Source organism: Neolamprologus multifasciatus, chromosome 6, assembly GCF_963576455.1.
Source record: "Neolamprologus multifasciatus chromosome 6, fNeoMul1.2, whole genome shotgun sequence".
In the NCBI taxonomy this organism is placed as follows: Eukaryota; Metazoa; Chordata; class Actinopteri; order Cichliformes; family Cichlidae; genus Neolamprologus; species Neolamprologus multifasciatus.
Genome location: NC_140444.1, coordinates 29,336,454 through 29,351,424, shown reverse-complemented (window position 1 = coordinate 29,351,424; position 14,971 = coordinate 29,336,454). Strand labels below are relative to the sequence as shown.

The 14,971-nt window shown below is 45.1% G+C and overlaps 1 protein-coding gene across 3 annotated transcripts in view; it reads left to right on the top strand.

Annotated features, from left to right (window-relative positions):
• Positions 1-13,074, top strand: part of grin2ab (glutamate receptor, ionotropic, N-methyl D-aspartate 2A, b) — a 114,379-nt gene extending 101,305 nt beyond the window's left edge. For all 3 annotated transcript variants that reach the window (XM_085163591.1, XM_085163592.1, XM_085163593.1), the window contains 7 exons: positions 157-386; positions 1,034-1,194; positions 3,235-3,422; positions 4,217-4,455; positions 6,501-6,684; positions 7,580-8,363; positions 8,458-13,074. In XM_085163591.1, coding sequence (XP_085019717.1) covers positions 157-386; positions 1,034-1,194; positions 3,235-3,422; positions 4,217-4,455; positions 6,501-6,684; positions 7,580-8,363; positions 8,458-9,460 — 2,789 coding nt within the window. In that variant the 3' untranslated portion in view covers positions 9,461-13,074. The remainder of the gene's footprint in view (positions 1-156; positions 387-1,033; positions 1,195-3,234; positions 3,423-4,216; positions 4,456-6,500; positions 6,685-7,579; positions 8,364-8,457) is intronic.
• Positions 13,075-14,971: the final 1,897 nt, after the last annotated feature.

Genomic DNA, 14,971 nt, shown 5'->3' with positions numbered 1-14,971 from the left:
TTTCTAATTTACATTTTACACAAAGTTCAAACTTTTTGAAGTTCATGTTGTGAGTTTAAGGTTTTGTACACGGGTCCTTTCCCCGTTTTTTCACCTTTTCTTTATTGTTGCTCCTTCTTCTCCCCTGCCTGGTCCCTGTCTCCGTCTCTCTCACAGACCCACATGGCCCCTCATTCACCATCGGTAAGGCCATATGGCTGCTGTGGGGTCTGGTGTTCAACAACTCTGTGCCTGTGCAGAACCCGAGGGGCACCACCAGTAAGTTCATTGTCTCGGTGTGGGCCTTCTTTGCTGTCATCTTCCTGGCCTCCTATACTGCCAACCTGGCTGCTTTCATGATCCAAGAAGAGTTTGTGGACCAAGTCACTGGACTCTCTGACAAGAAGGTGGGGTTAAACACACACAAATGGACATGTAAACACACACGCGCGCACACACATACACACACATTCACAGTCAGGGTTGCTCTTGTAATGGATGCCAGCCCTGCAGCCAGACAGGACTCTCTAGGGAGCGCCCTTGGGCTTCAACAGCCCAAACCCTCTGGCCGTAGCTGTCACCACACTAACACTGCCAGCACAGCAGACCCACAGGCACACACACACACACACACTCACATACACACACACACACAAGCTGCATAGATCAAAGCCGTGTGTGTTTGTGTTTGGATGTGTGTGTGTGTGTAGTTTCCAGGGGCTGGCAGTGTCAGCAGAACCCCAGCCAGTCTTACGCTAGACTGGACACACAATGATGATGACTGATGAGTCCACTCCACTGTCTCTCCCACCTCCTTCCTCCTCTGTCTCTTCTTGTCACTTTCCACTCTTCCTCCTCTCTCCTCTCCTTCGTTTTCACACTTTAGCTCCGACTCCTACTTTAGACCCCCCCCCCCCCCCCATTTTGTCTTCCTGCTGTCTCTCACCACTGCTCTTCATCTCTGAGCCTTTCTGTTTTAAAGTTTCTCTTTCCCTCTTTGTGCTCCTGTCTCACGCTGTCACTATTTCGCTGTACTTATTTTTCCTCACTGCAGTTCCAGAGCCCGTACTCCTATTCCCCTCCATTTCGGTTCGGGACGGTTCCGAACGGGAGCACCGAGCGCAACATCAGGAAGAACTACCCAGATATGCATCAGTACATGACCAAATACCATCAGACCGGCGTCGTGGATGCACTAGTCAGCCTCAAGACCGGGTACTGTTAACTTGTCAAGCCAACTCACATCAAGGAAAGATTCTTTATACCTGAGGCGGTCATTCTGTTGGCAAACACCACATATGCTTAAGAACATGTGAAAACAAACACAAAAAGAGTCATTGCATCATGCAGGAACTCGACCCCATGGGGCTAAACAGTAGCTTATGCTAAAATGCTGCAGTAACTGTGCTGAGTGTTTCTGTCGCTGACATTGTCTGCAAGTGCTCATTATAGAGTCTTGTTGCTGCTGGAAAGAACGAGCTGCCAAAACAGGGAGAGTGTAATTTGTTCTGGAGTTCGCTACCTTTTTTCTTCCATCTAAACACACACTAAATAGAAGGATGGCTACAGTGCTCTTATTTGTTCATTAGTTTTGTGGGCTTTGATCTTTCTCCAGAAATAATTTTCATTTCTTTGGTTTTCTTGTTCTGTAATAATTACTTTATTGATACTGCATATGAAAGAAATAAGGTTTGTTTTTTAATACACTAGGCGTTGTTTATACAACATCAAAACTGTATAATGAAGACGTTCAGCAGCAATCATCAGTATTTAGCTAACTTATTAGGCAAAAAAAATGTTGTTGTTTGACAGAGAAAAATATAAACACTTGGGAGTCTGAGTTAAAATTTCAGTCTAGTCATGAAATGGTCTGTGGCCCAAGACGCACATTCAGGACGTTCTATATCCTTTAATTAAGTTATATTGTTTTCCAGTGCTGTGCACAGTTACACAAGTGAATATTAGTTTAAAATTATCTGTGGAGCAGCAACTCTCAGCAACAACAGATCGCCCATGTATTCATTTCATACAGTATATGCGCATTTACATCCAAAGTATAACTTATATTTATGCACATGTCTAGCCCCAAGGTATACTCATTCTATTATATAAAACCAAAATGAAGTTAAGTGCAGGCTTCTTCTGTTATATGGGATGATGATAGAGGGTCCTTGTTGCATTGTATTTGGTCAATCATTCATCAGGCTCTATTCTTTCGGGTTTTTTTCCTTTGCTGAGTTCAGACCTATCAGGCTCACATCTGGGCTAGTATCAGACACAAACTGTGGCCTCTTAGCTAGCAGCCCATAGTGTCAGTGCAAAAACAAGATCTAAAAACTGAAGAGCACAAGCCTGTTTATGTGAAAAATATCAGTTACACAAAATTATCTTTCCTTCTTGTATTTGTTTTTAACTGAAATGGGGGGGTTTAATCCCTGGAGAAGTACGTTTTTCTTGGTTTTATGAGAAAATGGCAAAAGTTCATACAAAAACTATAAAAATAGTAACTTCAGTTACTACTAACCAATTGTTACAGCTATTGTAAAACTGAGCATTTTAGAAGTACCCCTATTCGTTTTCTTTCTCACTGTTTAACAAGAGTGATGCCACTTTGATTTCTAAATGTAAGAGTTTAAGCTAGCTGCCAGTTAGCTTAGAGCAAAAACAGCTGTCCTGACTCCACCAAATGTTATGAACACTACACCAAATGATATCAAAAGCTGAATAATTAGCACAATATTATAATATTAATATTATAATATATATATATAATATTAATTTTAAAAAAAGAAACCTAAACATTCTGTAATATGTAAAGCTAACTGGCTTTAGCTTTGTATAAAATCAGTGGATAAAATCACCTCAACTATGTGCAAAATCAGTGGATCAGTTATTAATTAAAATCTTGCAATTTTAATTAATAACATTAGATATTATTATTAATAATTTAGTTCACAGTAAAAACTGAGCCAGTTTGACTGTCAGTGAAATAAAAGTTTGTACAAGTATTAGTAAACTCTTTTTTTTAGCTCATCTGGCCAAAGGAACAGTGTCTGCCACTGTGAGACATCCATCATCTGCCCACAATTCACAAAAAGCATTACTCTTCCAACGTCATTGGTGAGACTTTCATCTAACTTGGACACAGTGATCACCTAATGGGACTTCACCCAAACCGAGCTCCAGGTCCTGATTGTTTTATATTCTGGCTTTAATCTGTTAGTGCTTAATAAGTATATTGTATACTACTTACAGGAAGCTGGATGCTTTCATCTACGATGCTGCGGTGTTGAACTACATGGCGGGGAGAGACGATGGGTGTAAGCTGGTGACCATCGGCAGCGGTTATATCTTTGCCACTACAGGTTATGGCATTGCCCTGCAGAAAGGATCCTACTGGAAACGCCTGGTTGACCTGGCCATACTGAGCATCATAGGAGATGGTAAGCCGTGGAGAGCCATCTCAGTCACACACTGTACTGAAACTGAAAGTCTCTAAGTTGTTGGAGGACTTTGCTCAGTTGTGCCATCGCTCAGCTTTCTCCTCCTTTACCCCTCTCCCTCCAACACTCAGCCTCCCTCCTCCCTCCCTCTGTCAGAAAGCTATCAAGGGCTAGTCTTAACACACCATTTCATCATCATTACTCTCCGGGTTTGTGTGCGCGCATGCGTGTGTGTGTGTGTGTGTGTGTGTGTGTGTGTGTGTGTGTGTGTGTGTGCCCACCGTGTCCTGTTATGTTTACTCCTCCAGATTGTTCTGTATAATAAGCTGTGAGATGGTGCGAATGGAAGAAAGAGAATCAGTCGGACAGAAATCAAACTGCTGAAACCACTAAAGCGCTTCGCTTCACACACGGCCATTTTATTCAGGGCAAACACCCTCGTGCTCAAGCACACACGTTCTCAGACACACTCAGTTTGATAATAATTCCTCCCATCTTTCCTTATCACTCCATCACTATCAATTCTTCGCCCTCCTCCTACAACCTCTTTTTTTCCACTCCGCCTCCTGTCTCCTTTCCATTACGATCTATTTACCACTTCACCTCTCGCCCCTCCTCCCTTCTCCCCATCTCGCCTCATATGCCTCTTTTCCCACCACATCCCTTTCTTGCCCCCTGCCACCCATCACCTTGTTCACTTTTTCTCCTTGCGTCTCGAATTCCTTTGCCTTCATTCCTCACGTTGTTCTTTTTTCCCCTCCAGTGTTAACCCTTCACATTCATCTTTGCAACAGGTGAGATGGAGGAGCTGGAAGCTCAGTGGCTGACTGGGATCTGCCACAATGAGAAGAATGAGGTCATGTCCAGTCAGCTGGATGTGGACAACATGGCAGGGGTATTCTACATGCTGGCCACGGCCATGGGCCTCTCCATCCTCACCTTCATCTCAGAGCACCTTTTCTACTGGAGACTGAGATACTGCTTCACTGGTGTCTGCTCTGGAAGGCCGGGCATTCTCTTCACTATCAGCAGGGTAAGAGAGAGGAAATCATCACACACCTGGAAGCGTGCACAGGAACCCACATTTTCACAGCAGGAAGTTTTGGTTCCTAGTTTTCAAAATCTCATGCAGGACTTTAATGCTTCAGTCACACTGGAGCATTGCCAGCATTTTTGAAGCATGGACTTGCAGTCTTGTTGCCTTTGATTGTTTCACAGACAGGGGCCGAGTCTGCAGCCACTCACAGTCAGTTCAAACAGACTTTGACGAGTTGGTCACCTCAACTATGTGCAATTGGCTGCCAAATGTGAAAATATTCAATGCAATGCAATCGCCAGTTTTCCAAGTCACAAGGAAGTCTCCGTCCTCTTCTACTCTAGCGTGACTGAGGAATAGATAGCTACTATTAGAATTCATAGCAGTGAATGGCACTTAGTGATAAAACAGGGCCCTATAGGGTATAACAACTGATGTACAACGCTCATTCAGACTGTAAGAAAGCACTGGATTTTCCTATATCAATAATGGGATGAGGGCTGTGAGTGTCTCATAATGTTATTGATGTTTAACAGCACAGCACAGCACAACAGAGTTCTCTCAAAGAAAATCCGATAAAGAGAAAGAGCTGGCTAAACATACAGAGAATCTGCAAGAGAAACAAACATAACTATATTTGTAGATTATTTCAGGCCGAAGCAGAGAAATAACAGAGAAAAACAACTCAGCACATTATTGCGGCTGTGAGGGCCGGTGGAGAGCATTTGTGGTGCCTAACAGCAATAATTCAAACAGCACAGTAAATTTTAAGAAATGATTAGTTTGCTGCTGTCTTGTTGTGAAAAATTTCCTCTCAAACAAAGCATCCAAATTTTAATCCATTCTGTAATTTGCCTAATCTTTATGCTTATTCCGGGGCATCGAAAATACACACGGGGATGTGCAAGGACTTTTCTAACAGATGAATCAGAAACTCACATAAATCTACGGGCCTGTGTGTGTGTGTTGCTGTGATTCAGCTGTCTGAAACTGTCTGAAACACAAACAGTTGTTACTGTTAGGATACAACAATTTTTTTGCACATGTGTATGTGTGATTAAAAAGGAAGGAGGGGCAGTGTGATAATGGAGCCCAGCTGAGGCAGAGATGAATTTACTGCTGCGCGCACGGACGACAGGTTAGAGGAATCAGACAAGAGGATGAGAACGCGGACGCGAGTTAATTTACATACACACAACGCCCTTCTCTCTCACACGTGAAAGTTAAAAAAATAGTGAAAGAACAAAGATATTCTCCCAGTTTCACCACTGCTAAATGTCATCCTGTTTGCTGATAGGCTGATGGCATCCGATTTCGAATATTCTGACGTTCGGTGCGTCGCTGGCTCTCTTCTAAAAATGGCAACACATTCGCAGGTGGAGTGAGATGAGGTACAGGCTTGACCAAGCAGGGCTACACATTGATATATGCACACGCACACACAAATACACACCCAAAAAACAAAATGGGCACACACAGACAGACCACTATTTCATTATTCATATGTCATGTCTCTGTGTTAGGCAGGGCTTTTATTCCAGACGAGCAGCATTTCACACATTAAGTGTTTTACAAAAAGAGTCCAATGTGTGTGTGTGTGTGTGTGTGTGTGTCTGTGTGACTGTGTGTGTTTCTTGGCGTGCACATGCTGTTAGAGCAGCGATGCTGGAGGTTAAGTGGCTCTAGGAAGAACATCTCCTTGCACTCAAAGGCCCCCTCCAGTGACATCATCACCTAAATTTAATTTTCTAGGCGCCTCAGAAAGCAGTTCATCTAAAAAAGTGGTGATTATCTCTTCTAGCCACATTACAAAAACAAAATGAGGTTAAGGTTTGCAGTAAACGCACTGGAGAGAGGATGCAGAGGTCTCTGCTAATTTACCTCACAAGGAAATTAGTCTCGGGGATTGTCTGAACTTTTTTTGTGAAGTCACTGGGTTGTGAATTACACTAACTCTCTATTATCTCTCCTATCTCCCTGCTCCCCGGCTCTCATTTCCTTTCCTTTTCTTCCATTAATTTCCTCTCCTCGTCTCCTCTCAGGGTATATGGAGCTGTATCCACGGCGTTCATATAGATATGAAGAAGAAGGCACCAGAGCTGGACTTCAGTCCTCAAGCCAACATGCTGCACCTGCTCAAGTCTGCCAAGTCCATCGCTTTGCCTTCTCCCAAACGCAACACAGTCGTTGTGCAGCCCAGCATCATGGACATGATGTCAGGGAAAGGTACTCAGTACACTCAGAGGGTCACTTGGAAATGTCCTTACTTCTTAAAGACAAGTCTATCATTTTAAATGGCATTGGTTAGATGTTGTTAGTGGTTGTTGGAATCATTGATGATAAATAACAATGAGCGGTTGAGGTGCCTTAAAGGTCGTCAACTGAAAGAATCATCCAAGCGTTTATGTGCTGGTTTTGAAGAGTGAAACCGACTGTTATATGGCCTGGTGTAGACAAGTTTCAGAAGAAAGTGTTCTTGTTTGGGGGGCATTTGGAGACGAACCGATGACTGATCCAATTTATTGCTTCTTAAATCAACAGTTTTCAGCCGGGCTAACACGATCAGTTTACTGTCTAACTTAATAAACTTACATTAGGCAACGCAATAAGCAATTCACACACTGTTGCTGGAAACGGGCCTCTGTTTTCCTACACAGTTATTCAGTTAAAAATGAAACATAATTTATGATGATGTCATGAATCATTAATCATCATTTGCAGATCTTCTGATCAGGTTCATGTTATATTAAATAAAAGCTTTAATTGGAAGAACAAGGGCATTTCTAAACCATAGAGTGGTTCTACTAACTGTATTTTCTGAGCTGTGAGCTCAAAACTAATATATTGCGTCAGCGCAAATCAGGAAGCCGTGTCACCTGTAATAAGATCGTTCACATAGCAGCTGCCTTTTCTTTACACTGTGTGTATGCGTGAGTAAAGGTGACTACTTTCACCTTGCTGACTGTCATGTCCACGCCTTCCTCGTGATTAGAAATGCATTAGATGCCACACATTGCATGTCGAGGCAGTAGATGATGTATCAGCTGACCTGGCTGAGCATCCAACCAATCGTCCATCTTTTGTATCTTCTGTCTAAGGTGCATCTCTCCTTGTCTCCTAGGTAACTCCCTCCATACTCTGCCTCAGAAGGGTCCAGGTCTCTATAGCAACGCTGCGGGTCCACAGGGCTTCCTGTCATTGTCCGGGAGGCACAAAAACCTCCTCAATAATGCTGCGCCATTTCCTGGGCAACAAAAAGCTCCACCCCACCAGACCAGCCCCAACAAGCCCCAGCTGTCAATCACAGATGACAACGGCCAGACCCGCCTCACCGGGGCGGGCCTCACTGCATCAAAGCCCCGAGCCTTGTGGAAGAAAAGTGTCGAGACCCTGAAGACTCAGCCGAGCGTCGTATCTCCAGGCCACAGCCCCGCCCCTGCATCTGGGCCCGGACCGCCACAAATGAAGAGCCAGCGCTACCTACCCGAGGACCCACAACACTCGGACCTCTCGGAGTGCTCCAGTCGGCCACCTTCGCACAAAGATTCTGACTCCATGGCAGCAAGGGGCGGATTTAAGCCAATCAATCAACTGAGGAAGAGGGGTGGGGGCGGTGGAGGAGCAGGCGGTGGAGGTGGAGCATCCAAGATCTACTCCATTGATTCAGACCAGGCCAGTCTCCAGTCCGCTCCCCCATACCAGCGAGACAGCCAGGGGGGAAGTGATGAGCACCCTTACCCCCCTGACCTGTTTCCACCTGACAACACATACCCGCACACACACTCCCACCAGTCAGACGCACCCATTTTGCAGCTGAGCGCCAGCCTCCTACACCACAGTCACAGCGCTGAGGCCGACCTGCACTCTCTGAAGGATAAGAAATACAGCACCTACACTCACAGCAGGTATTTTATTTAGCATTAATCGCACATAAAGCCCCGTTTAAGGTGCTTGTTTTGTCTCTTTGTGTATAATCAGCGGTGTCTTCTCTCCCTCTAGTGTGAAAGAGAAGGTCGGAGGTTCATTCGAAGCTCCAAACGCAGGTCCAGGGACGCAAAGTGTCAGGCCCGGCCACTGTCGCTCCTGCCTCACCAAGCTGAGCGGTTACTCTGGCCTCTACACTGTTCGCTCGCCACAAGCTCGCTGCGATGCCTGCGCCCACCTGGGGAATTTGTATGACATCAGTGAAGACCACCTGCACTCGCACTACTCCCACACACACCCTCACCCACACAGCGCGGACATGTTCACGCACTACCTTCCCCAGAGCGAGCTGGGCCTGGTGGGTGAGGGGGACGGGCTTGTCAGCCACTTTGAGCCCACCCCTTCCTCCCCGTCCCCTCTCCCCACCTCCTCCTCGGCCCAGCACCTCCAGCTGAGTCGCCAGCACTCTTACGAGAATGTGCTTCCGGACGGCATTCCCGAGCGGCAGTCGCAGGCCCACCCCCACATGCGGGGGCTGAGTCTGCCTGACAGAGATAGGGAGAGGGAGCTGACCCTGGATGAGGGGGCCTATGCTAATGTTCTCACAATGCGCTCTGATCGTCCGCTGAGCAGCCGCAGCCCCCCCTCTCCCTCACCCTCCCACCACCACAGTTTAGACACCCCGATGCCTCTGCCACGGCGCTCGAAGAGCCTCTTCCCCGACCGCCCATCCCACAACCCCTTCCTACAGTCGGCACCGGGCACGGCACAACGCGATCCCGCCTCCCAGGCTACGACACGAATGCCACAGAGAAATTCCGCCCATGAGCTCTATAAGCAGCGAATGCCTGTGTCACTTACCCTGGGTAACCATGGCAACCATCACTTCAACCAGCATGGCGGCCAGGTCGACCAACAGGTGTTCTACCCTCCGCAGGAGCCTCCCGTTGTGGCCTACATGGTCCCACCTGCTGCCTCGCAGCCAATGAGCTATGTGACAGCGCCGCGAGCCTCGAGCGCGGGCGGCAACCGACCCCGGCTCTACCGCCGCATGCCCAGCATCGAGTCTGACGTCTGAGAGTCACACACAGCACACTAAAAATCTCACTGAAACACACTAACACGCACGCATGCATAGAAAGAGGTGTGTGTGACCGGACGAGGCAGCTCTGATTCTAAGCACATGCACAAGAAACACACACACAGACAGACACGCACACACGGGTGAAAAGCGGGAAGCTCGGGACTAAAAAGGTTAACAGCGAGTAAATAAATCAATGTTTTCTTTACCACACCCTCCATAGGTCAGAGATGGGAGGGCCACAGGGACAGCTGGAAGCACAATACAAGATGAAGAGAGTGTGTGTGTGTGTGTGAGTGTCAGTGTGTGTACCAACCTCGAGCCGCGGGCAACGAGGCACGAACTGACAATTTGTCCGACAAGACGGATCGACATCCTGTGGAATACAAGGGACACTGTACACGGTTTCTTAACGCCAGCAGTGGGACGTAAGGGAACTTGTGATGAAGTGTTTGGAAGACGAGCCGACCTGTCACGCCCTCTCACCAGCCTCTTGGAGATAAAGGGGACACACAAGAAACCCCTTTCTTTCTGAGATTACACACACACGCATATTTAACCTAAACCACCCCCTCTCTAGGACTCTCCTGTTGCACTATGATTTCTACAGTCAACCCGTATGTTGTCTGAGCCTCCAAACTGCACTGCCAGCATGGCTTAAAGAGTAGTAAACTTCACTTAGAGTAATCCTTGACTTGAACAGAAACCACTATCTATGTAACAGACCGGACCGGGCAGCGGGCAGCTGGTCAGGAAACAGGTCTGAGAAGTGTATCGGCGCCCGCCCGCAGACGTACAAACACTCGAACACACACACGTGCTGTCTGTTGTTACGGGGGTGGGGGGCAGGAAAACCACAGACTGTTTGTCACTGTTGATGTCAGATAATTGAACATTCCAAAAAGTGGTCCGAACGCGGCCACCAGTTAAAAGCCTCTCAGGATGAGGGTGTGTGTTCTAGTGTTTTATCGATCTAGAGACATACAGTATAGCATCCTTGCTTCCTCTCTTAGCTAGCCTTCAGGTCATACTGCATGCTTCCTACTGCCCTGTGTTACAGTTAAACTCCTATACAGGGTCATATATGCACACATGCATACATGCAGACTCACACACACGCACACACATATACACATACGCAGTAGTCTAGGATAGTAGTGTAGGGTTGGGTGTGTGTGTCGAGGCTACAAGATAGCTTCATTTTGTGCACTTTGTAGATTTTATACCCTGCCACCTACACAAGACGTTTGACCAAAAACACTTTTATACTGAAAAATATGAATATTCTCAGTCATTCGCTGAATAGATGTCTTTTCTCTTAATTTCTTCTTTGGCATTGGGGTTTAGGGCACCGTTCCATTGTGAGGTCGGACGTTTTACAGTGTTAGATAATGGGGTACAGCATCATGCATACAGTATACACAACACAAACTTTAAATCGTTCTCTTCTTTTTGAACTTTTACCCGCGCTCTATCCCCTCGCCCTGCCCCCTCCCACTGATCCTTTTCCTCCACCCCTCTCCTTAACCAGGTTTCCTCCTCGATTCCTCTTTTTTCACTCCCCCTGCTTCCTCCTGTAGAGTAGACCGAGTATGAGAAGATTAAAGTTCAGTCGTGGTGTTTTTAAAAAAGAAAAAAGAAAAAAAACTCAACATTTTGCTGGAAATCACTTAACATCAGTAGCTGTGAGAACTCGTTCGGCTCTCGTAGGATCCCAGTGCTTTTTTTCTAATAACTTTCTATGTCAAGCAAAGGAGCCGGTTTTAATGTCTCCGTAGTGAATTTAGAGGCTGAGTGTATCGCTGTTGCAGATTTACTCATCTAATGAATGCTCCTGGACGCGCGTCAGAGTAAGCTGGTACTTGTGTGGCTCTTGTGTTGGCGAGAACACGGCGCTGTGTTTCAGCACTGAGAGTCACGTGGCAACGCGGAGAGTTTGCAAAGTGACTCGTTACAGAGGCAACACTCGCGCACACACAGACACACACACGCACACAGACACACTCAACAAGCTGGCAATGTGTGTATGAGTGTTCTAGAAATCCATAATCTACTGAGTAAGGGCACTGATTTGTTTTTTAAATTTATTAATTAATTTCTTTTTTAACACAAGGATTTTGATGGAAAAAGGACTTGATATCCCATTAGCTGAGCGTCTGTCTATTCTCTTTCTTTCTATGCTCTATTCTCTCTCATACGCGCGCACACACACACAGGCAAACCACGCTCACATATATCTAATATATATATTGGCTGCAAAGAATGCAAGAGAGTTTGAACAAAAAAAGCACCTTTGAACGGTTAACGCTGCCCCTCTTTTGGTAATCTTAACAGGTTTGATGTGTGAGTTATATGCACAATATCAGGTTGCAATATTATACTTCTGTACAGAGAAAATCTTTGTTTTAAATGTTAGAAACTGATTTCATTTGTTTGATTTGAATGGTATTAAGTGTTGAATTCATTTCAATAACAACGTGGCTTTTTAATTCTGCTTCTTAAAAACAAAAAAAGACTGGCATGGTTTAGATTATCGTGATTTTGTTTGCTTTTGTTTTTTTCTTTTTTTTCATTTATTTCTTTATTTTTCCCCTCTGGTGTGTTGCTGGTTGGGACCTCACTGTACAGTCGTCACTGCTGGGTTAATGACTAGTTAACTATGCCTGTTAACTAGCTGCACGTAGCTGGGTCATCTGATTCACACTCAATGAATAATGATCGTCCAGCCTGTGTGGTTAATACAAAAACCCCCTCCCACCCACGTAGTTCCACTACAAGTCTGTGCTGTTTTACCTGTGAGCGAGTGTGAGTGCGTGTGTGTCTGTGTGCGTGTGTGTTTTACACCGTGCAGGCATTTATATAAGACAGAGGATGTGTGTATTTACAGGTTGTTTGTGGTGTGTGTGTGTGTGTGTGTGTGTGTGTGTGTGTGTGTGTGTGTGTGTGTGTGTGTGCTTTTCTGGACTCTCTTCCCTTCGTCCCACACGTAACCTTCTGACCTGGCTCTTACTCATACAACACAAATACAGCTAGGCACACACACACACACATGTTGCGTCTGTACCGTTGTGATTAAGCGAGCATGAGGTATGCGTTTTTGTATGTCCACCATCACAGGTTTTTACACCAACCTTTTGGTTTTACTTTCAGATTTTTCAAATTGCATGACGTGCTCGTGTTTCTGGTGGTACATATTTTGCTGCAACACCTAAGTTCTCCCTGAGTTAGACCTACCGGACTACACGAACCAACACGTACCCTTCCATGTCTTGGTCAGAGGCCTGGATGGTTACACTTCCTGGCTCCTGGCCCCATGATGTCAGCGGTAAGGCACCCGGCTGGCTCCCACATAGCCGCTATCGAGGAGCACACTTAGTGTTCCCGGGGCTCAGTACAGATCTCAGTTTGGCCCAGGTGTTCACACACAAACACACATACACTGTACTAGGTGGACAGAGTGTGTTGGTGTGTAGTCCTGTGGGTCTCCCTGCCGTGTATCTCACTTGTGTATAAGTTCAGGGGTTTCTAAGCTACTAGTTGTGTTGTAAATACTACCTTGTCACTCAGTACCTCTGTACAATCTGTAAATAAGTAAAGGTTACATTTTTCTACTTGTCTGGGTTGTGTCAGTTCTTCTGTGTTAAACACACTTCTGTGTTAAGTGTTAAACATGAAGTTTAAGAAAACTAAAACACAATTATTCATTAGCCACTTTTAGACTAAACAGATCCGGAGAACCAGGAACCTTCCTGGCATTTCTACTGTCTGCATTAGCAGGGCTAATAGGAACTCTGGGGCGGTGTAATGGTCAACCATCAGGTAGTATCTTCTTGTTTTGATGCTTTATTGTCTTTTAATACTATTTCAATGTCTTCATTTTCTTTATTATGTGCTTTTGGCCCAGAGACAACCTTTCACAGTCCTTGTAACTGACAGAGGAATTCACCTTCTCACTCCTGAAACTTCTTCTAACCCTGTTTTTTGGGGCTGAGAGTGGTCTTATAGACATTGTGGGCCAGTCCCCTAAGTTGGGTTTGCCTAAGCTCCATTTACAAAAAGCCAGTGAACTTTTTCCATGTTCTTTTGTATCCTCAGAAAAATAAGCTCTATGACTATCCATCCATTCTTTTCCACTTCAGGGTCACAGGGGGGTAGGGGCTGGAGCCTGTCCCAGAGTACACCTTAGACAGGTTGCCAACCTGCTACAGGGCTAACACATACAGTCAGACAATTATTCACACATTCACACCTATAGATTTGGAAACATCTGAAAATATACATGGAAATACAGTATGGAAGGCAAAATAGCCCGAACTCGTAACTTTCTTCTCATTTCTATCAGTAGTCTCCAGGAATAGTTCTCCAGGCTTTTACAGGGACAATCAAAGCTCTTATTTTGAATGTTGGCTGCCTTTTGTTCTGTTTTCTGTCAAGATTATCCCACACTGCTTCAATAACGCTGAGGTCTGGGCTCTGGGGAGGCCAATCAATGACTGACAGCGCTCCATTGTTTTTCTATCCAGGTATGATTTTAATGAAGCTGTTGCCAATCAGATGCTTTCCAGATGGTATTGCTTTGTGGATCAAAATCTGTCAATATATTTGTGTTCATAATTCTATCCATTTTGACAAGATCCCAAACACCACTGACTAAAATGTAGCTTCAAACCATAACAGAGCCTCCACCATATTTTACAGATGGTTGTAGACACTCACTGCTGTACCTCTCCTGCCTTTCTCCGTACACGTTGATGATGATCTGCACCAAAATGTTCAAACTTGCTGTCATCACTCCATAAAGCCTGTTCCCTTTGATTATGAGTCTAGTTCTGATTAACTTCTCCCTGTTTACCCTCAGTATGAAAGGCTTCTTGGTAAAAGCAATATATAAAACATCATTTGTTACATTTTTAAAAAGGGCAGTACTTAATTACTCCCTGGAGAAAGTATTTTGATACACTGCTCGTTACATTATTCAGTCTTACATACAAACCCCTACCTAATGACCTAATGAAAAAAAAATACATCAAAAAAGACACAATCATAGCTGTAATGTGATTACTGAATTTAGAAAAGCAGTGTGTTACACTGATGCATTATCAAAAAATGAAACGTGATCACAACCGACACTTGTGTTCATCCAATCAAAGTACCAAAAGCATCGAGAGGTGGCAATCACAGTGTAACGCATCTATCACTATCGCTGCTATCATGACAGGTTTCCAGTGACAGCGATGATATCGTGATCCAAAGATACTGCAGTACAATTTGCAAAGCCATGATGTATGACTTGCCTCTATCATCTGTGTCACTGAAGAAGAAAAAACACTCCTGTGAAGACAAAAAAGCAGGATTCTGTATCCACTTCACTGCAGTCCCATTGTGTGTGTATTATCATTATTACTGTTATGTGTTAATTCAATTACATAGCTCACTGGTTTGCTTTTCTCTGCTGTCCTCCATTCTGCCCCTTTGAGTGTCTTTTCCAACACTTTGCTCGCATAAGCG